The 21,690-nt window shown below is 44.8% G+C and overlaps 1 protein-coding gene across 2 annotated transcripts in view; it reads right to left on the reverse strand.

Moving 5' to 3' along the window:
• c6h11orf65 (chromosome 6 C11orf65 homolog) overlaps window positions 1-15,280 on the reverse strand; it is a 30,468-nt gene extending 15,188 nt beyond the window's left edge. For both annotated transcript variants that reach the window (XM_033022702.1, XM_033022703.1), the window contains exons 1-4: window positions 15,179-15,280; window positions 12,850-12,953; window positions 5,643-5,829; window positions 456-548 (exon numbers count right to left, since the gene is read on the reverse strand). In XM_033022702.1, the coding sequence (XP_032878593.1) occupies window positions 456-548; window positions 5,643-5,829; window positions 12,850-12,884 (315 nt within the window). In that variant the 5' untranslated portion in view covers window positions 12,885-12,953; window positions 15,179-15,280. The remainder of the gene's footprint in view (window positions 1-455; window positions 549-5,642; window positions 5,830-12,849; window positions 12,954-15,178) is intronic.
• Between the last annotated feature and the right edge of the window lie 6,410 nt (window positions 15,281-21,690).

The raw sequence follows: 21,690 nt of genomic DNA on the forward strand, positions 1-21,690 counted from the left end.
CACATACTCATCTCACTACTTCTTTTGGGAAATAGATACAGGAGTCTGAGAACCACGTCCTCCAGGTTCAAAAACAGCTTCATCCCATCACCCACTAGGCTCCTGAACCACTCTGCAACCCTAACCACAACCCCACCCTCAGTAATGATCTGCCATGGGCCTTGTTTAGATTGCACCATGTACCTTGGTTTGCACATTGCGATCATGATGCTCGCTGCAACTAGAGCAATGATTCATAATAATCAGACAAACAAAAACACAGCAAAACATTTTTATTTTGCATATATTTGGCATGAACCATTGCGGGAGAAGGTAGGGGTAAGAGCACAAATGATTCACTGCTAAAGCAAAGATATATATCAGTTTTCCAAATACTTCACAGCCTGCTGGGTTGAATTAAAAAAAGACCTAGGTGAGAAAATATGAATGTTTTAGTAATACATCTTTTCCCTTACCTCAATAGGGTTAATACATTTCATCATGAATTTAGGATTTCCTTTCCCTCTGAAATTAATCATATTCCTGTAATGCTTAAACAGCTGCATGTCCTACAAACAGAAAATCATGATAATTACATCAATGAGTAAAAAATAATGCATGTTTCTCAAATCAAATAATATCAGATAATAATGTGCAAACATTTAAATATAGAATGCATATTTAATTTCACCAAATGCACATAGTGACTGTAGCTCACAGCCATTTCAGGAACATGCCTCCTTTAATAATGGGAAATCAAAGGGAAAAACAAAATAACCTTCCAGATTCTGCGTGCTTTACATTGGCATGAAGTGTTCCAGATACTTGGGTCAAAAGATTGTCCTGGGTCTCGTCCTGATATACCTCATCTTCCACTTGGTTAGCTTAAAAAACCAACGGTATGAACATTGAATTTTCCAATTTTAGGTGCTCCACCTAGATGCTACCCATTTCTCCCTCCCCCCCCCCCCCCCCCCCCCCCCCCCCCCCCCCTTACCTCCCCCCCCCCCCCCCCCCCTTTCGTCCCCCCATTCCCACCCCCCCATTTCACCTCACCCCCCTCCTCTTCCACGTCGATTCCTTTTTCTGGATTTACATTTTGTGCCTCATCTATCCTTGTCTCCTTATCTCACACTTTTTGCCTTTTCATCTCTGGCCTTTGTCCAACCATCTACCAATCAAACACATCCCCTCTTTCACTTGTATCCATCTATCATTTGCCAGCCTTTGTCCTTCCTAGGGTTGCCAACTTTCTCACTCCCAGATAAGGGACAAAAGGTCAAAATAAGGGACAAATTCCCGACGGCAATTCGTTGCCAACTCGGCTATGGTGGGTGAATGATGAGTTGGCCTGGGTGCTGGACTGCACACAAAGCATAGCTGGCGGGCCAGCTGAGGAGTCGCGTGCAAAGTCCGGCACCCCATCCATCAATGAGAAGGAGGGGTGGTGGTGTCGGCGGTAAGCGAAAGTCCGAAGGTCAGTCAGCTGATCGGGAGACCGACCGACGGGGCCACGGGTGAGATGCTGCTGTTGCACTCCATGGGCTGCACTACATCGGGACAGGTGAGGCGGGGCCGGACACGGCATTCCGAACCGGACAGTCCCCTCGACCCGAATAGTAGCAGTCAAATACGGGACAAGGGCGGTCCCGTATGGGACAAACCAATTTAGCCCAATATACGGGATGTCCCAGCTAATACGGGACAGTTGGCAACCCTAGTCCTGCCCCCATCTCTCTCCCTTTCTCCCCACCCACTATAATCAATCTGAAAGAAGGATCCTGGCCAGAAACATTGCCTATCCGTGTTCTTTAGATTAGATTAGATTCCTTTATTGTCATTCAGACCTTTCGGTTCCATGTTCTCCAGAGATGCTGCCTGACCCGCTGAGTTACTCCAGCACTTTATGTCTTTTTTTATAGTCAACATCTGCAGTTCCTTGTGTCTAGATATGCTCCTGATTGGTCCCAAGACCTGTTGCTGACCTGTGATGTCAATGTATTGACCATACATCTACTTTCATCAAGCAACCTTGACAGTAATCCTCTGAAAAGGTACCAGTTTGTCCTAAATGGGATGGTCTCTTCCATTGTGACCTCTGATGAACTTTAGTGTGTTGTGACCACTGCCTTCTGTCACATTTAGTACTTATCTGCTGTAAAGGGATCTGATTGTGATGGCAGCTGTGTCTTTGATCTGGAGAAAGTAAGTGGAATTGACGGAGGAATTGTTCAATGTATGAATGATTTCAGCCAGGTGAAGGAGAGCAGTTGTGGAAGAGGAATGGTTTGGCTGATGTTCAAGTAAGGAGTGAAGGGACCTCAGACCATCCTATTATGGGATGGTGTGGAGGGAAGGGAATTCTATGGTAAGGATTGACCTATTGGCACCTGGAACTATCAAAGTGGTGGTAGCCATGAGATGTAATATGGAAATAAATAGAAAGGGGGAAAAGAGTAGGGAAGTCAAGGTAGGAAAGCAGGCTGAAATAATGGCTTAATCAAGACAATGCTACTTGTGGGTCTTGAGGCAGAAGTATGCAGTGCAGTGCAGTGGGAGTTAAAGGCTGGAGGCTGTGGAGGGTAGATTTCTTGAGCTCAGTGATTGGGAGGCAATGACCTGATGTTCAGAGGTAGGGGACAAAATTTAGTGGGAGGTATAAGGAGAAGTCTTAGTATAGTGCTAACATTGGTCTTCTTAAATGTAGGGCTAGTTCACCAAACCATAACAGCTTTGCCTTTCCCACGTGTTTTATTGATATCAGGGTTGGTCTTTAGTTAGTGTTTGCTGCAAGCCCAGAGTTGGGTGGGGAAGAAATATTTAGACCAAATAAGTGTATGACAGGAAGTGTTTTATCATTGTGTCATTGTTTCATGAGTTGTCCTGAAAATGATCGCAATAGAAAATAGACAATAGGTGCAGGAGTAGGCCATTTTGTCCTTCGAGCCAGCACCGCCATTCACTGTGATTATGGCTGATCATCCACAATCAGTACCCCGTTCCTGTCTTCTCCCCATATCCACATAGTTGCAGAATAAGGGGGGGCTCTTTTAAAACTGAGATGAGGAAGAACTTCTTCACCAAGAGGGTGGTTAATTTATGGAATTCACTGCCCCAGGGAGCAGTGGAAGCAGAAACGTTAAATATATTTAAGTCTAGAATAGATGGTTTTTTAGCTGCCGAGGGGATAAGGGGCTACGGGGAGAGGGCAGGGATATGGACCTAGGTATGGTTAGTATAGTAAGACCTGAGTGATCTCCTGGACAAGTGTCGATCGCCTGGATTGGGGTCGGAGAGGAATTTCCCGGATTTTTTTTCCCGAATTGGACCTGGGTTTTTATCCGGTTTTTTGCCTCCCCCAGGAGATCACGCGGTTCTTGGGGTGGAGAGGGGTGATAGCGGTATGAAGGGGAGGGTAGTGTCTTGTGTTCTGTGTCTTGTGTCTACTGTTTGTGGGTAAGTGTGTCTGTTTAGTGTTCAGCCATGAGCGAATGGCGGTGCGGGCTCGACGGACCTGGTGGTCTACTCTCGCACCTACTTTCTATGTTTCTATGTTTCTATCCCTTGACTCCGCTAACTTTAAGAGATCTATCTAACTCTCTCTTGAAAGCATCCAGAGAATCAGCCTCCACTACCTTCTGAGGCAGAGAATTCCACAGACTCACAACTCTCTGGGTGAAAAGGTTTTCCTGATCTTCGATCTAAAGGGCATACCCCTTTTTCTTAAACTGTGGCCCCTGGTTCTGGACTCCCCCAACATTGGGAACACATTTCCTACCTCTAGCATGTCCAATCCCTTAATAATCTTACATGTTTCAATAAGATCCCTCTCATCCTTCTAAATTCCAGTGTATACAAGCCCAGTCGCTCCATTCTTTCAACATATGACAGTCCCGCCATCCTGGGAATTAACCTTGTAAACCTACGCTGCACTCCATCAATAGCAAGAATGTCCTTCCTCCAATTTGGAGACAAAAACTGCACACAATACTCCAGGTGTGGTCTCACCAGGGCCCTGTACAACTGCAGAAGGACCTCTTTGCTCCTATACTCAACTCCTCTCGTTATGATGACCAACATGCCATTAGCTTTCTTCACTGCCTGCTGTACCTGCATGCTTACTTTCAGTGGCTGATGTACAAGGACACCCAGATCTCGTTGTACTTCCCCTTTTACTAACTTGACACTATTCAGATAATAATCTGCCTTCCTGTTTTTGCCACCAAAGTGGATAACCTCACATTTATCCATGTTAAACTGCATCTGCCTACTCACCCAATCTGTCCAAGTCACCCTGCATCATCATAGCATCCTCCTCACAGTTCACACTGCCACCCAGCTTTGTGTCACCTGCAAATTTGCTAATGTTACTTTAAATCCCTTCATCTAAATCATGAATGTATATTGTAAATAGCTGCAGTCCTAGCACTGAGCCTTGAGGTACCCCACTAGTCTGCCAACCAATTTTCTATCCATGTCAGTACTCTACCCCCAATACCATGTGCTCTAATTTTGCCCACTAATCTCCTATGTGGGACCTTATCAAATGCTTTTTGAATGTCCAGGTACACTACATCCACTGGCTCTCCCTTGTCCATTATCCTAGTTACTTCCTCAAAAAATTCCAGAAGCTTAGTCAAGCATGATTTATCCTTTGTAAATCCATGCTGACTCGGACCATTCCTGTTACTGCTATCCAAATGTGCCGCTATTTCATCTTTTATAATTGACTCCAGCATCTTCCCCCACCATGGGTGGAAATTGCTTTTAAAACAGGGACACAAAGAGAGAGGGCATAGAGGTGAGAGAGAGAGGGCAGAGGAACGATCACACGTTATACCATGCCGCCGACCCATTCTGACCGTTGCCACGCCGCCGAACATCGCCCCCGCCACTGAACCCATTTTGGCCGCCGCCGAACAACCTTCCCCCCCCCCAAACCCCCACATTGCACCCTTCTTCACGGCGACCCTGTAATTGCTTGGGACCTACCTTGTAACAACACTATGAGCAGTTCCGGGCCGCCTGCTCCCCGACTCGAATCGACTCGACGCCTAACTGACATACGCTCCGTCCTGCGCTGAGCTTGCTGCGAGCCGGATAAAATCTCGTGGCGGACCAGTTGTGGCCCATGGGCCATAGTTTGGAGACCCCTGATGTACGCGTACGTACGTACCCATGATATGGTAATTACAGTTAGCACTGGCTTAATTGGGAAGGGTGTAGTGCTAGCTTCCTTCCGTGGTGAGTGGGAGCACTTAGGGGATATATGGAAAGTGTGTCAATGAAGAAACTGAATGTTCATATAATTTCTCAAGACATACTAAAATGCTTTGCATTTTGACATTTTAAGAATTTATTTACGGTTATATGGTAAGACACATCAGGCATAATATTGGAGCAAAAAAAAATAGAGAGCTGCTCAAGACCCCCCATCTCGACCGTGACCCAAAATGTTGACTGTCCATTTCTCTCCACAGATGCTACATGGCCCGCTGAGTTCCTCCTCCAGCTTCTCCTTTTCTTGGCTTCGGGTTCCAGCATCTACAGTCTCATATGCCTCTATGGCACAATATTGATATGCACAAAATTCAAAAATATTCATATTTACCATATCATCCCTGCAGTGTATTTTGTCAATTTTAGTATATGATAAAACTCACGATATGCCTTCTCCATGCTCTTTGTATTATTCTTGCTGAATTTTCTAATTTCAAAGTTGCTTGTTGCTTCACAGATGCAGCCATGTCACGTACATATATCTTGGTTGCATATAGTCCACTGGCAGCACTACTGCTTGCAGGACTCTCTTCTTCCTCATAACTTCCACCAAATATGAATGCATAATTGCTTAAAAAATATGAAGAAATTAACATTAGTCCATGAGTGAGTAAACAGCAGCTCAATTTGCAAAAGGCAATTTTGAGACATCTTCCTGAACTCTGAGTAACGTATAATTTTTGTTTGATTTTCTTTCTTGTTTGCCCTGGGCAGAATTGGTAAAAGCAGATTCCAAATGGTGTACTGAATAAATTATATATTATCTAAATCTTGACCCACTAATGGAGTAAGTTCACAAATATGCATACATAAATATTATCTTTGCTCCTCCCATCTGTCCAGTAAGTATCATAAGTGAGTTCTGTATCTCGCTCTCGCAATGAATCATGGGATTTGTCAAAGGTCATTTGGGATTAACAAAGAGTGTTGCTAGTGATCGCGAACACAGCGCTGTATAAACTGTGTTTACATATTGGGCGGAACTGTGTAAAAATAAAAATTTCGGTCTGTTTTCATCTTCTTTGTATCTTAAAATGCTAGCAAGCAATCTTCTATCGCGTGTACAGCGATCATGACATGCCACCTCCTAAATATTAATCTGGCATATTTTTATCAATTATTTGCAATTCCAAAGCACTATGATTTCCCCCAACATTTTATCTACCTGGGACATGAAGAATTATTAAAAACGACACAGCAGATATGCAAAACAAGATCCCGACATAGTCGTAGTCATTGTTGCTTGAAATTTTTTTTAATCTTAAAATTGTTTATGCAAATGCAACTACACTGGGCCTTCACAAACTAAATGTATAGTTCAGTACTGTCATACTGTCAGAAAAAAATCCACCAGTTTGTATACTAATTCATAGTAACCAATAGTTTCACAGTTTTGTGTTTCTTGCAGTCGGACCATGTCAAAGCCTGCAACTGTGAATGCCGTGGTTGTTCTATAAATATCTCTGTGCAGTCGAGAATGCATCTCAGTGCTGGGCATTTATTTATTATCTGCTGCGTGGATCTTATCAAATCACGATCTGGCCATAAAATCAGGAGTTTCTATTGGATGGCTCGGAATTTAATCCAAGTATTGAATATTTTAGAACATGTACCCCCACTGAGTCCAAACAAAGTCACGAAAAGCACCATCGACAGCCCAAGGAGTAGCTTCATCAACACGAGTACCATTTTATCCTTGATGCTGAGTTTTGATCTGGGTCCAGACTTCTTTGACAATTGTTTAAATGTTCTTGATACATTAGTACTGATGACTTTTTTCTTCCCTTCCCAATATCGCATTTTCATTGTTTTATGCTTCACATACTCACATGGATTGTCTAAGTCTTCCTTTGAAGAAAGCCCTGTCAATCTTCTCACATTTTTGTCGGGTTTGATATTGCTACAAAAATGCTTATTAGCTGCAGCATTCTTCAGTTTTAGTTTCAATCCTTCTACCTTGCCTTCCAACATTTCAACTGTCTCCCATGGCTATCTGAACTACACTTCTTCCCACCCTGCTTCCTGTAAGAACTCCATCCCCTACTCCCAATTCCTCCGTCTACGCCGCATCTTCACCCAGGATGAGGTGTTCCACACTAGGGCATCGGAGGTCCTCATTCTTCAGGGAACGGGGGTTCCCCTCTTCTACTATAGATTACGCTCTCACCAGGGTCTCTTCTATACCCTGTAATTCTGCTCTCACTCCCCATCCCCCCACTCGTAACAAAGGCAGAGTCCCCATTGTCCTCACCTTCCACCCTACCAGCCGTCACATACAACAAATAATCCTCCGACATTTTCGCCACCTCCAACGGGATCCCACCACTGGCCACATCCTCCCCTGTCTGCTTTCCGCAGAGACCGCTCCCTCCGTAACTCCCTGGTCAATTCGCACCTTAGGTGGTGTTATGTGTGGGGGGGGGGGGGGGGGGGTGAAACAGGGCTTTCTGTCTCTCCCTTCGGGGGAATGCGACTTTTTTGTCGTATCCCCCTTCTCTTCCCCCGTCTGCGCTGAGGCCTAATGGCGGAGCTGGCGGCCTCCAACCTGCTACCGACCTCGAGGGTCCAGAGGTAGAGCCAGCCAGGACTCACCAACGCGAGGCTGGCCGTCTTCGAGCTGTGGCGACGTCCGGGCAGCGGCACGACTCGGCGCTCCGGTGAGGGCGGACGGCGCGGGGCTGAGACACTCCCGTGCGGGCGGCACGGCTACCGGCTGGAAGGCGCTCCCGTGTGAGCGGCCTGGGTCCCGGCTGGAAGGCGCTCCCGTGGGGGCAGCCCGGTGCGGGGCTGAGACGCTGTCATGTGGGTGGCCTGGCTACTGGCTGGAAGGCGCTCCGGTGAGGGCGGACCAGCTCCCGGCTGGAAGGCGCTCCCGTGGGGGCGGCCCGGTGCGGGGCTGAGACGCTGACGTGTGGGCGGCCCGGTGCGGGGCGGAGACGGTGCTCCGGCGGCTGAGGCGGCGTTCTGGTGGTGGCGACCTGGATCCGGGGCTCGGCCGCGGGCCAGTGGATGACAATGTCGGGAGCTCGCAGGTCACAGGCTGGTGCCTGTTTTCCGGAGCTCCCGTTGCAACAGCTGCGTCCGCTGGACTGGAGGGCGGCAGCTTCGACCACCCCCGGGCCGCGGAGCTTGAACCGCGGGACTGATACCATCGCCCGGTGGGGTATCGCCTCGGCGCAGAGGGAGAAGAGGAGGGAAGAGACAGTAACTCTAAGACTTTTGCCTCCATCACAGTGAGGAGGTGTTTGGTGAACTCACTGTGGTGGATGTTAATTTGTGTTTATTGTGTGTTGTTATTATTACATGTATGGCTGCAGGCAACAGCATTTCGTTCAGACCGAAAGGTCTGAATGACAATAAAGGAAATCTAATCTAAAAACCTTCCCACCCAAACCACCCCCTCTCCTGGCACTTTCCCTTGCAACCATGCGTCCATAATTTAAACCAAAAGAAAAATCTAAATGGTGTTTCTGTTTGTTCAAATCAGCAACACAATCCATTAATGTAAAATATTGCATTTATGAGATTAAGCAGCATTTATGTATTAATAAGTTCATTATCTTGAAAAAATAATACTACGCCATGGGAAGAGATACTGAGGAAAGATAGCCAAACACTTGGATATCAACAGTCAACATTAGCCTCTGTTAATTTTAGTAAAACCAAGTGGTCTTGTAACTGCAATTATACATGTACTGTATTTGGTATATTAATGGATGCAATGAACTCAATTATGACTAATTTGTGCTTTGGTTGTTTCTTAAAGCTCTTAATTCTTGTGCCTCTGTTTTTACCCTGTGCTACTGCCAGACCCTCCCTGATTTCCTATATTGATGCCTACTTTAGAATTGCTTATATTGTATACTGTTGCATAATTTCTTTAGAACATATAACATTAATGTTTTATTCAGTGTGTGTGACTTTGTCAGGCCTTGAAAGAGGGGAATCATCAAAAAGAGGACCTGTACCTTATTGCTATTTGCAAGACATGAGTGGTAATCTTGAACACGTCTCCTTCTCTTGATTACAATATGCTGGTTATGCATCCTTTCATAAATGTAGAGTCAAAGCATGTTGGTCATGCAGCCGGAAACAGACACTTCAGCCTAATGACTCAACACTGACCATCAACTACCATTCACACCAGGGCCGGATTTAGATGAAGAGAGGCCCTAAGCTATTTCACTTGTGTGGCCCCCCTCCCAAACCCCCACTGCCATGACTAGAGGACCATGACTACCGGACAGTGACAATGTGACTCTTTTAAATCCTACCGTATGTTGTCATTAAACAGTTGGTTTTAAAATACATATTGGATTCATTGCGGAGTGGGCGATGCCTTACCTGGATCGCCGTCTGAAGCTCTGGAGTGTTGGGCCTGTGGCAGGGATGGGGGTTGGGGCCGGTGGAAGGCAGGTGTGGACTGAGGCCAAGGCGATGTCTGATGGAGGGGTGGTGGGTGGTCAGGGGGGAGGGGGGTATGAGGACTGTAGTGTGGGTGGGGAAGAGCTGGGGTCACGTGGTTTGAGGGGAATGGGGAAGACCCAGTGGAACAGCCACTGAGATTACCAGGGTTGGGGGGGGTATAGCACTAGGACCCAGCGCAGTCAAACCCAGGGGAGTGGGAATCTGTAGCGTGGAAGCTTCAGGCCCGGTGCTGAGTCCAGGCTGCAGGTAAAGCGACGGCTGCGGTCTGCTGGAGGGCGGTGGAGTGGCCAGGGTCAGTGGGCAAAGAGTAGGAGGTCCCGGTGGGCGATTGGTCGGTGAGGCAGCGAGGTGAGTAGGCCCCTCTAGATCTCAAGGCCCTAAGCTTAAGCTTGTCTAGTTTATATGTAAATCTGGCCCTGATTCACACTAATCCTACAATCATCTGTTCTTCCCATATTCCCATCAACTCTTCCCAGATTCTAAAATGTAATAATAATAATAATAATAATAATAATAATAAATTGTATTTATTGGGGCCTTTCAGACATCTCAAGGACACCTTACATAGGTTAACAGGAAATATAAACATATAATCAGAATAAAATAAATAATAAAGAAATCACAGAAACACAAATTAAAAACAGAATTCAGTCCAAAAACAAAAATCAAAAACACAATGTGAAGAGAGAGCAGCGGCAGCTAAAGCGCCAAGCGTCCACTCTCCCTTCACGGCAGCCATCTTGGACAAAGACTAACAGGATTACTTTACAGACAAAAAATCATCCCCCCACAATGGACACCACTGTGGGGGAAGGCACAATGTCCAGTCCCTATCCCAAGTTCACCCCAAAGTCAGGCCTATTGAGGCCACCGCAATTGCCTCTACGGAGGCCCGATGTTCCTGGCCGTTCTCACCGGGTGGTCTTGCCCCGGCGGCGGGAGAGTCCTCTCAGCGGCTGGGCCACTTGGAACGGCCGCTATCTAGCTGGAGACCGCGGCTTCCGTACATGTACACACATGGGCCCATTTAAATGTAAATCTGAGTAGCTCAGTTCTGGTAAGAATAAGTGCAAGTACAGATAATAGAATTAGAATGAAAAAGAAAATGCTGGAAATGCTCAGTGGGTGCATGATAAATAAGTGGGTGAAATGCCTAGTCGGTGCATCTATGAATGAAGAATTGTGTTCATCGTTCAGTTCATCGTGGGAGGAGCCATCTTGGTGAACGGCTGCTAGCAGCAGCCGTCCGTCTTAAATTCGTTTTTTTTTTTAGTTTTTAGTGAGTCCTGTTTTTTTGTTTGTAGGGGATATGGTCTTTTAATGTGGGGGGGTAGGTGTTACTTTATTTATAGGTCCCTACCTGGTCGGTGTGGCAGCCTTTTTTCCGGGCTGCCCGTCGACCCGTCGTCGTGGCCTACCAGCGGGCTTGGAGCGCCGTTTCTTGGCGGGAACCACCCAGCACCTCGGCCTGCGTGGCGGCACTGCATTGGAGCGCTGGAGCGCTGGAGCTCTGGCGAGCTGGACCGCCGTAAGCAACATCTCCGGGCTGCGGGTTTGCGGAGCGGAGAGGCGGCGTGCGGAGAGACGGCGTGCGTAGAGGCGGCAAGGCGGCAGTGAGGAGAGCGGGGCGCCGACTTTTTCATCTGGAGCCTAGGAGCGCCAAACCGGCGCGGCCTTGTCGGCTTCGGCAGCCGCGGGCTCCAACCAAGAAGCGGCCGTTCCAAGTGGCCCAGCCGCCGAAAGGACTCTCCCGACGCCGGGGCAAGACCACCCGGTGAGAACGGCCAGGGACATCGGGCCTCCGTAGAGGCAACTGCGGTGGCCCCAATAGGCCTGACTTTGGGGTGAACATGGGGTGGGGACTGGACATTGTGCCTTCCTCCACAGTGCTATCCACTGTGGGGGGATGATTTTTTTTTGTCTAACTGTAGTCTTGTAGGTCTGTGTCCAAGATGGCTGCCGTGAAGAGAGAGTGGACGCTGGCACGATTTGGTTGCCGCTGCTCTCTCTTCACACTGTGTTTTTGATTTTCTGTTTTTGGATTGAATTCTGTTTTTAATTTGTGTCATTGTGATGTCTTTAATTACTTGTTTTACTCCGATTATATGTTTTTATTCCGATTACTATGTAAGGTGTCCTTGAGATTTTGTATGAAAGGCGCCCATTAAATATAAAATTTATTATTTATTATTATTATCTGTTTGGACTAGAATTGGAAATTTTAAATCTATTTGTGTCATTTGTACACAATGTTATTGTTTATCTTTGTTTGGAATATGTATAAATAAAAGGTAGGTATTTCAACCATTGCCCCACTCTAAGGTAAAATACTACAAACACAAATAAAAACTTAAGTTGCTTAAAATTGTTATTAAGCTTAATCTTATCAATTGATCAATACATTAAGAAAAAGGCTTTAGGCTTTGAATTATCGATTCTTTATGTATTGCACGGGCAGGTATTTAAACAAAACATATGAATAAGGACAGGAAACGATAAGCAGATTTATACTTATCCTGCCATTAAGCAATTTCTACACACCTTCAGCTCAATTTTGCACCCCACCCTAACTCAACACAATGTTACCTAACTTTCTGGGTTGGGAAAACAATCAAAGGAAAAAAACATAACAGCAATTACAGAAAAGTATTGGGAAATTCCACTCCAATGTCTGGTTGAGCAAGTTCTGAAAGCCACAATTGCTCATCATTCACCAATTTATCAAATGTATTTTCTGGGACTTTTCCTAATTATTTTCTATTAGCCACTTATTCCAAGTGTACCTATAGACTGCCACATGTTATAAATTATAAATGGAGGCTCTGGGCTTCCGAAAACTATCTAGCAGAGCACCAAATGTAATTACTTTTTCATTCGATTGAAAACGTGAATTGTACTTGCTCAAAACATTCCTCCAGTCATGGACACACAGTTGATGTTGTCTGCACACAAAGGCACCACACATTTATCGGGATTAAAATGAATCTGCCAGATTTTCTCCAGGGATGCATGCTTGATTCATTTTTAAAATTTTTATTTGGAAGGTCAGGTTTAAAAACTATATAAGTATCCACAAATGGGTTATGAATGATTCGTTAAGATAATAGATCCACTATAACATTTTATTCTAATGATGCCTAAAATGTTAAAATTGTTTCTTACCGGCCACTGTTAGATTGTGCTACCTCTTCACTCATGTCGTGGTTACTTCAAGGATGACTTCATTATATTAGTAATTATTATTAAAATTCCATAATTTTCGATATCTAATGAATATAAGATATTTAAATAACTGATAACACAATCACAATTTTTTTTTAAACATTACATCAATTGGGGGAAATACCTGGTGTTAATTTGCAATGAAACATTTATTGAATGGATTTTAGTCACTGATGATATTATCAATACATTTTATATAAATCCAAATTATTTGTGACATTGTTCCATGTTATCAAAGGGACATTAAACCAAATATTATTACTGCTGATAGAATCATAGCCATACAGCATAGAAACAGCCACTTCGCCCCAACTTGTTAATTCCCACCAAGATGGCCTATTGTGGTGGTGAGTCATTTGCCACATTTCCCTCAAAACAATTCCTGTCCTTGTACCTGTTCAAATATCTTTTATCCAAAAGCATTTTAATGTTTGTTAATCATTTTATAATATGTGATATTAATGGAAAATAATTTATTTGAATAGACGATAATTCCATTACTGGAGATTTACAAGTTTAAAGGTATAAATCTGAGACGGTTGATTTAATGATGAAAAAAGGATCTAGTTTGTAAATAAGCTGATTATTCAATATTTGTATCTGCATATGTAATGTAACTAATCTAAAAGAAAAGATTGCAAATATGAAATCTATCATCTTTCAGAAATCTCTAAATGTATGAGGATTTTATATGTAAGTATGAACTCTCATTGAATCAATGGGATATGCAGCGCCCAAACAGTCTGTTCAACGCTTCCAATCCATGTAGATCATCAAGTATCATCTACTCTTTGTACCTATTTACCAAGACGTACTCCATGGTCCTCAATGACTTTGCTTGATATTACTTAAAACTGGTGGGAATCTCTGCTTCCACAACCTGTTCAGTCTCAGCTTTCATCACCCCTTCTGTAGTTAAGCGTTCATTTTTTATTTTAGTGCCAATATGTCATATTAATTGACATTAATAAACACTGCAATATAGCACATTTACAATTTGCTCAAGCTATCAACTGACTGGTAACAATATAGTCATTTGATTTTATGCAATGTATTTTGATTTGATGTTTCAACATATATCATGTGACAAAATATAATGGAAGTTATGGTTAAAATCAGTTGTTAACTTGATCAGAACTTTTGACACACCAAGATTTCAAGGTGCCAAGTAGCCTTATGGGCCTGTTCCATATAGGCGATTTGTTTAGGCGACTACAGGCAACTAGGCTGTCGCCACATGGTCGCCGGGTGTCGCCTGTATGGTCGTGAGTAGTCTCCTCAGTCGCCCAAAGAGTCGTAGCGTCTTTCAGGTCGCTGCTAGATTTTCAACATGTTGAAAAATTTGGCGACCGTGGGTTTGACGCCAATGAGCGTAGCTTGACGTAGGTGCTGTCATAGGTTGTCACCAGTTTAACGTAGGTTGTCACCAGGTGACGTAGGTTGTCGCCGGTGCTGACTTCAGTGAATTCCATTGAATTCCAGTCGCCTAAAAATCGCCTAAGTGGGACAGGCCCATAACACAACCAGGAAGAACACGAATCAAAAGAGTCTTTATGTATTTGGAACTCCTGTTTCAACATCTACCTCTTTTAATATATTAACAATTCTAGATTTAAAAGAAAAACAGCAATTTACTAAATACATTTATATTTATTTGCAAGAGTATCTTCTAAAATATTATTAAATGTTAAATTCCACTCAGCATGAATAAAGAAATGTTCATAAAACTTTATAATAGCAGAAGCCATTTGTCTCATTGTTACCCTGCCATAGAAAAGAATAGGTGATGGTTCGGGTAGAGACTCTTCTTCAGTCTGAAGAGATGCTGTCGGACTTGCTGTGTTTACTCCAGTTTTTTGTGTCCAACTTTGATTTAAACCAGCATCTGCAGTTCTTTCCTACACAAGTAGATGCAGATGGGGCACAGGGGAGGGGGGGAGTAAGGGGGAAAGAAAAAGGAAGGGGCAAGGGGAGCAAGAGGGGGGGGGGGGGGGTTGACCAATTGGAGACATTGCTACAGACTGCTGTGGAGGTCGTCAATGTCTATTTCTAAGGTGGAGATTGATAGATTAGTAAGGATGTCGGGGGTTATGTGGAGAAGGCAGGAGAATGGGGTTGAGAGGGAAAGATAGACCAGCCATGATTGAATGGCAGAGAGTAGACTTAATGGGCCGAATGGCCTAATTCTGCACCTAGAACGTATGATCGCATGGACATAAACATGGTATGCTTCAGCAAAATGAAACAAAGTGCATATTTAATGCTATACCTGTGTTATTTGTAGGAGGATAACTACAGCACATTGCCAAGGGCGAGTGTATTTGCAGCGCTACCGAGGAGCGTCCCGTCGTTATGGTTACCCCGGCAATGCCGTCACTGACGGCGCTAGCGAGGAGGGCGGGGAATGTCAACGAGGCGGCGCTCACAGCAAGTCACATACTGTCTACCCTGTATAGACGCATCTACGGTTCCTTTCTGCACAAATTGCCCCTTCCCAGCATTGTCCTCTGTTACTCAGCCTTGCACTCGCCGGCTCTTTCCAAAGTGCCTTAAAAAGTGGAATGATTACCAAAAATATTAGGATTTATTATTAATAGTTATTTCCAAAATTTCCCTAGATTCGTGGTTTTGAAATGTATTTTTTCTGCCTCATATATTAAACCCAGCAGGTTTGCAACAAGATTAACGGTGAATCCGATTTACCAATCCGAAAAAAAAGGGACACAAAGTGCTGGAGTAACTCAACATTATGTTTGGAGAATATGGATAGGTCACAAGAGACTGCAGATGCTGCTTTACAAAAATACTATACAAGTGCTGGTGTAACTCAGCAGGGTCAGGCAACATATCTGGATGTCACAAGAAACTGCAGATGCTGATTTACAAATAAAAAGACACAAAGTACTGGAGTAGCTCAGTGGGTAGGGTGTGTAGGAACTGCAGATGCTGGTTTACACGGAAGATAGATACAAAATGCTGGAGCAACTCAGCGGAACAGGTAGCATCTCTGGAGAGAAGGAATGGGTGACTCTTTCGGGTCGAGACTCTTTAGACAATTACCCCTAGTGTGTAACGCGTGGATGAGAAAGTGGGATAACATAAGAACTAGTGTGAACATCGAAATTAGGTGCAGGAGTAGGCCATTCGACCCCTCCAGCCAGCACCGCCATTCAATACGATCATGGCAGGGATTGACTGGGAGCAATGTGAGACATTCTATACAGGTCCTTCAGCCCACCATATCTGTGCCAACCAGCGATCACCCTTGTGAGATTCAATAATCACAAATGCTCTTGAGACAAATTCAGACAAAGAAGTGTTTTTATTAATTTCATATTCTGCAGAATAGGTGCCTCTCCACCGATGTCCCCTAGAGGCACACCGAGGATCGGGATGTCTTTTATCTTTATACATTTCTTTTCATTATTATCACATTCTCATCTCTCCCCATTGAGCTTCTTCCAATCATAACATAAAGCCCAGATTCCCACGAGAACGTCGTGGAACGCCCACCCAACGTCAAAGGCACCTCCCCTATCATGCATCGCATGTGCATTTAAATTAGGCATCTTGTCATAGTGGGTGTGAGTACATTTTCATGGCATCCCATCAAGTAAGTGCAGTACAGAGCAGCTCATGCCCCTTCCCCCAGTCCTCGTTATGTTCTTGTGTGACTGTGGTTATCTTCTGACTCTCATCCTTGAAATGTCACCATCTACTTGCTGCTATTATCTAGAATTTCTCTCTGTTCTTTATATTGTTACTTTCTATTCTACCAGCAGTCTGGTTTCTGCTGACACCTTATTTCTTTCTAAGTTATATTTCTATCCCTAGTCTAAATCAACTACGTCTGTTAACCCTTTTCTCACAATCCATCCTCTTTCTTTTTGCTACGCACCCTTGATTTACACTATCTCCTCCTTTTCTAATGCTAGCAGAAGATTCTTCACCTCCCTATCCTCCTCCCGTTGGTCATACTGTGTTCTGAAGGCCATTATGGTGGCAGCACTGTTCTTCGTCAGGGCTGTTTCTATCAATCGCTGAGCCAATCCCCGTACGCAGGGAATGATACAACATCCGAACAAACACAATAACCCTACTATGACTATTACTGATGTTAGGGCAGATGTAAAGATGTGCTTCCATTTCCCAAACCAGGAGTGTAGAAACCCGGTCCAGGAGGTGTCTACTCCAGAGTTCTCAGCCAATTCGATAGACAGAGAGGTGAGACCTGCTAGGGCTCTTGACACTGACCCATCCGGAGCAGTGTTGTTGGGGATGTATGTGCAACATTGTTCGCCAAACATTACACACACCCCTCCCTTCTCAGCCAATAGCATGTCCAAGGCCATGCGATTTTGCCAGGCCATTTGGCTGGTAGCTGTCAGTTGTTCCGCTAATCCTTCAACTGCTTCTCGAGTGTAATTTATAAAGCGTTGTTGATTGTAGTATAAGTAGTTGATCCAGTCCACATTTTTATTAATTGTGGACCACCAGAAGAGCATGGACTCAAAGCCCGCAGCTATCTGATTTCTGGCTTTAAATCCATCGGGTACCCCTCTTGGCACCCCTATCGCATCTATATAGATGTGTGTGTCGAATGATCCTCTCACCTTTCTCTTTTGTCGTCGGCTTCCTTCATCGAGTTCTACAGCATGTTCTACTGCTATGGTGAAGGGCATCATCAGTTGTATGAGGGTACAGGTTCCCGTCCATGACCCTGGTAACCGGGGCCACAGGGTATTCTCCCCGCACCACCACCAGACATCGGCTCTACTGACTATCTGCTTGTTCAGCCAGGAGCTATTGAACAGTGGCCCCTGTTCCTCAGCCGTTATATTATACGTCTTATTGCAGTTGAGCACCTCCCCCATGTCCTGTCCCTCTGGGTTACTTCTTGTATAGCACTCAAACCCCTCCTCCCCAAAAGGAATGGTAAATGGAGGAGGTCGAGGGTCTTCCCTTCGGCCCTTCGTATTGTTGTTGCTGGCTGGAAATAGGTAATGATAACTCTGGCATATCACATTTTTTGGTAAGAGCGGATTCGTGAATAGCTGTAGTATACATGTCATAGCCCTAGGTGATCTATCCCAATTCAGGGGAAATGGTACTGGGACCAGCTGAGGCCTAGCTCCAGCGCAGGCGTAACAATTGGTTCTTTGTATACTTCTGGCTGTGTACATCATCCAGGCAAGCCAGGTGTTGGCTCCTTTTCCCCCTGTTGGTATTCCTTTCTTATATAACTGCCTTAATCCTGTTTCTCCTGCTACTATTATTATCTTCAGATCCTTAGACTCATCTTCCCTGGTGACATTGCTGACTACTGGTGGTGCTGGTGTTGCCCCGGGATCCCTATTCTGACTGTCATCTATCTTGAACACCTCTCCCCTATCCTCGTATATTACCATCTTCCCATCTTGCTTTACTTCTATCTCAAACTTCAGACATGCGTCCTTCCCTGTTGTATCTGCACATATCCAATACCTACCACTTTCCTGTATTTGGACACTCTGTATGCTCACATATACGCGTCCTGGCAATTTCTCGTTCGGGTTTTGATATACTCTCCACCTATCAGTTTGATAGGTGGTCCGATGCCACCCATATTTTGATGAAGTAAACACTGCGTGCCAATCTTTACAGGGATGGGTGCATACATACATTCTATAGCCGCACCACCATTTTCCTTTACATACATTAAATGGGATGGTGGTGGACCTTCTATTCTGTGGTATTGTGATTTTTATGCATGTTACATTACTTACAAGTTGGGTAACCACCCAACACACGACCCACCAACACGAAATCTTCATTTTTCCTGCGGGTTCTTGGTAAATATTAAAGTCAATGGTTCTTTTCCTTTGCGCACAGTCCACGGGCTGATATCGTCTGGTGGGGCCTCCACAGGACCCTTAACTCGACTTGCGTGTGTCCACCCTTTCTCTTTTGTTCGTACTGCTGTCTCCGTGATTAGTAACACCAGGTAGGGTCCAGTCCACTTAGGTTGCAGCTTTTCTTCTTTCCACGTTTTTATTAATACCCAGTCTCCAGCCTTGACTGAGTGAATCGGAAAGTCCAGTGGTGGGCTCTGGGCCAGCAATCCTTTAATTTTAGTTCTGCAAGAGATTGGGACACTGCCAGTAAATAGTTCCTCAGGAACACATCGTTCCCTTGTATTGTTGGGACTCCTTCTATCTTCCCTAAGTATGGGAGCCCGAATAACATTTCATATGGTGATATCCCTATGTCTTTTCGAGGTGCTGTTCGGATTCTCAACAGGGCTATCGGGAGGCACTTAGTCCAGGGGAGTCCCGTTTCCTCTATCAACTTGGTGATTTGGGTCTTTAAGGTGCCATTCATTCTTTCCACCTTTCCTGAGCTCTGGGGATGCCATGGTGTATGCAATTTCCATTCTATTCCCAGTGCTTCACATATCATTTCATGTGTTTTGGAGGAAAAATGGGTCCCTCTATCTGAGTCTATTGTTTCCACAATCCCATATCTGGGTATAATTTGTTCTAATAATATCTTGGCTACCGCCTGTGAGGTGGCGGTTGCCGTGGGGAATGCCTCTACCCATCTGGTGAAATGGTCCACTACCACTAACAGGTACTTCCATGTTCGTACCCGGGGCAGCTCGGTAAAATCTACCTGTATTCTTTGGAAGGGCCTAACTGCTAATGGTTGTCCTCCTCCTGGGACTGCTCTCATGATTTTCTTATTAATTCGCTGACATATTACACAGCCCCTTATGACTTGTTTGGCCATGGTAAATATCCCACAGCAAGCGTAGGTTCTGAGGAGGGTGTCACAGAGGGCTTGTGTTCCCCAATGGCTTTGTCCATGTAATCTCCCTAATAACTCCCTCATTATTTCTTTGTTCAATAGCTGCTTTCCATTTGGTGTCCACCATTTCCCATTTGAAGTACGCTGAGCCCCCATTTCTTTCATGTTTTCCTGTTCTTTCTCACTAAAGATAGGTATCTTTTCCTCTGGTTCCCTTAAAGGTATTAGTGACTTCATTTCTACCATCTGTTCTGTGGCTGCTCTTTTTGCAACCCCATCCACTGCCCTATTTCCTCTGGCCTCCAGGGTGTTACCCTTCTGATGCCCTGCCACATATGCTATGGCTATTCGTTCTGGTTTTTGGAAGGCTTCCAGTGTCTGTCCTACCAATTGCTCATGCGCTAATTCTTTACCTCGAGTTGTTATCATTCCTCGCTCTCTCCAGATCTTCCCAAAGGTGTGTACTACTCCAAAAGCGTATTTTGAATCGGTATATACTGTTCCTTCCTTCCCCTCCAATAATTCTAAAGCTCTCATTAATGCATATAATTCACAAGATTGAGCTGACCAACTACCAGGCAGCCTGCCGCTTTCAATTTCCTCCATCGTTTCCCCGTTCACTATACCGTACCCACTATGTCCTTTTCCATCTATGCACCTGGAGGATCCATCTATGAACCACCGGCTGCCCTCAGCCAGAGGTTGCTCTTCTAAGTCTTCTCTACTTTTTGTCTGTAAATCTATTATTTCACTACAGCAGTGTACTGGGCCCTCTTCCTTGTCACCCTGTTTCTCCGCTGGATACAGGAATTGGGATGGGTTAAGGTTCTTATCCGTAATTATCATCAAATCGTCTTTTTCCATCAGGATGGCCTCATACTTTTAAAAGTCTGTTAACCATCTGTTGGATTTCTGAGTGAGTATGGTTCTTACTGTGTGTGGTGTAGAAACAACCAGAGTGCCTCCAAAGGTTAATTTCCTACTCTCTTCCACCAATATTGCGGTAGCTGCTACTGCTTGTATGCATCCCGGCCATCCCCTGGAGACGGGATCTAATATTTTCGAGAGGAAGGCCACTGGCTGTCGATTTCCCCCTCTTTCCTGGGTGAGTACCCCTAGTGCCACCCCCTTGTCTAAATTTACAAATAGGTGGAAAGGTTGTTCTACTGAGGGCAGAGCCAACACGGGAGCAGTAATCAAACTGTTCTTTAATTTCCCAAATTCCAACTCCTGTTCTGGGGTCCACTGAACTTTGTCTTTTTCTTCTCCCAATTTATCATATAGGAATTTCACTTGTCTGGAGTAATCATCTATCCACAGTCGACAGTATCCTATCAATCCCAGGAATTTTCGGATCTCTTTCTTATTCTTTGGTAGTGGTACTCCCGTGATCCCAGCTATCCTTTCGGGGTTTATTCGTCTCTTTCCTCCACTTATCAGATGTCCCAGATATTTTACCTCTTGTTTCACAAATTGAAGCTTGTTACGGGACACTCTTAACCCCTTCCTTCCCAAGAAGTTTAACAGGCTTATTGTGGCGTCCCTTACTTCATCTTCTCTCTCTCCTGACAAAAGGAGGTCATCCACATACTGTAATAGTTGCGTTTCCCCGTGTCCTGGGAAATCCTCCAATACCTGCTCTAAAATTTGGCCGAATAAATTTGGTGATTCTGTAAAACCTTGAGGGAGCACCGCCCACCGGAATTATTGCTTTCGCCCGATTTTTAGGTTTTCCCACTCAAAGGCGAACAAGTCTCTACTCTCTGTTGCCAGCGGACAGCTCCAGAAGGCATCCTTTCTCTTCCTCTTTCTGTCTGTGTCTGTCTCTCTCTCTCTCTCTCTCAACGCTGAATAGATTCAGGACTGGACATGGCCCCTGCTTGGCCAGCCTTCACAAATGGGGCAGCAGCCCAACCCCACGGTGTGCTTGTGGCACTCCCTTACAACACATCATTGAAGCATGCCTTCAACAAAGACTCAAAGGAGGACTTGTCA

The sequence above is a fragment of the Amblyraja radiata genome, chromosome 6, assembly GCF_010909765.2.
Source record: "Amblyraja radiata isolate CabotCenter1 chromosome 6, sAmbRad1.1.pri, whole genome shotgun sequence".
Lineage (NCBI taxonomy): Eukaryota > Metazoa > Chordata > Chondrichthyes > Rajiformes > Rajidae > Amblyraja > Amblyraja radiata.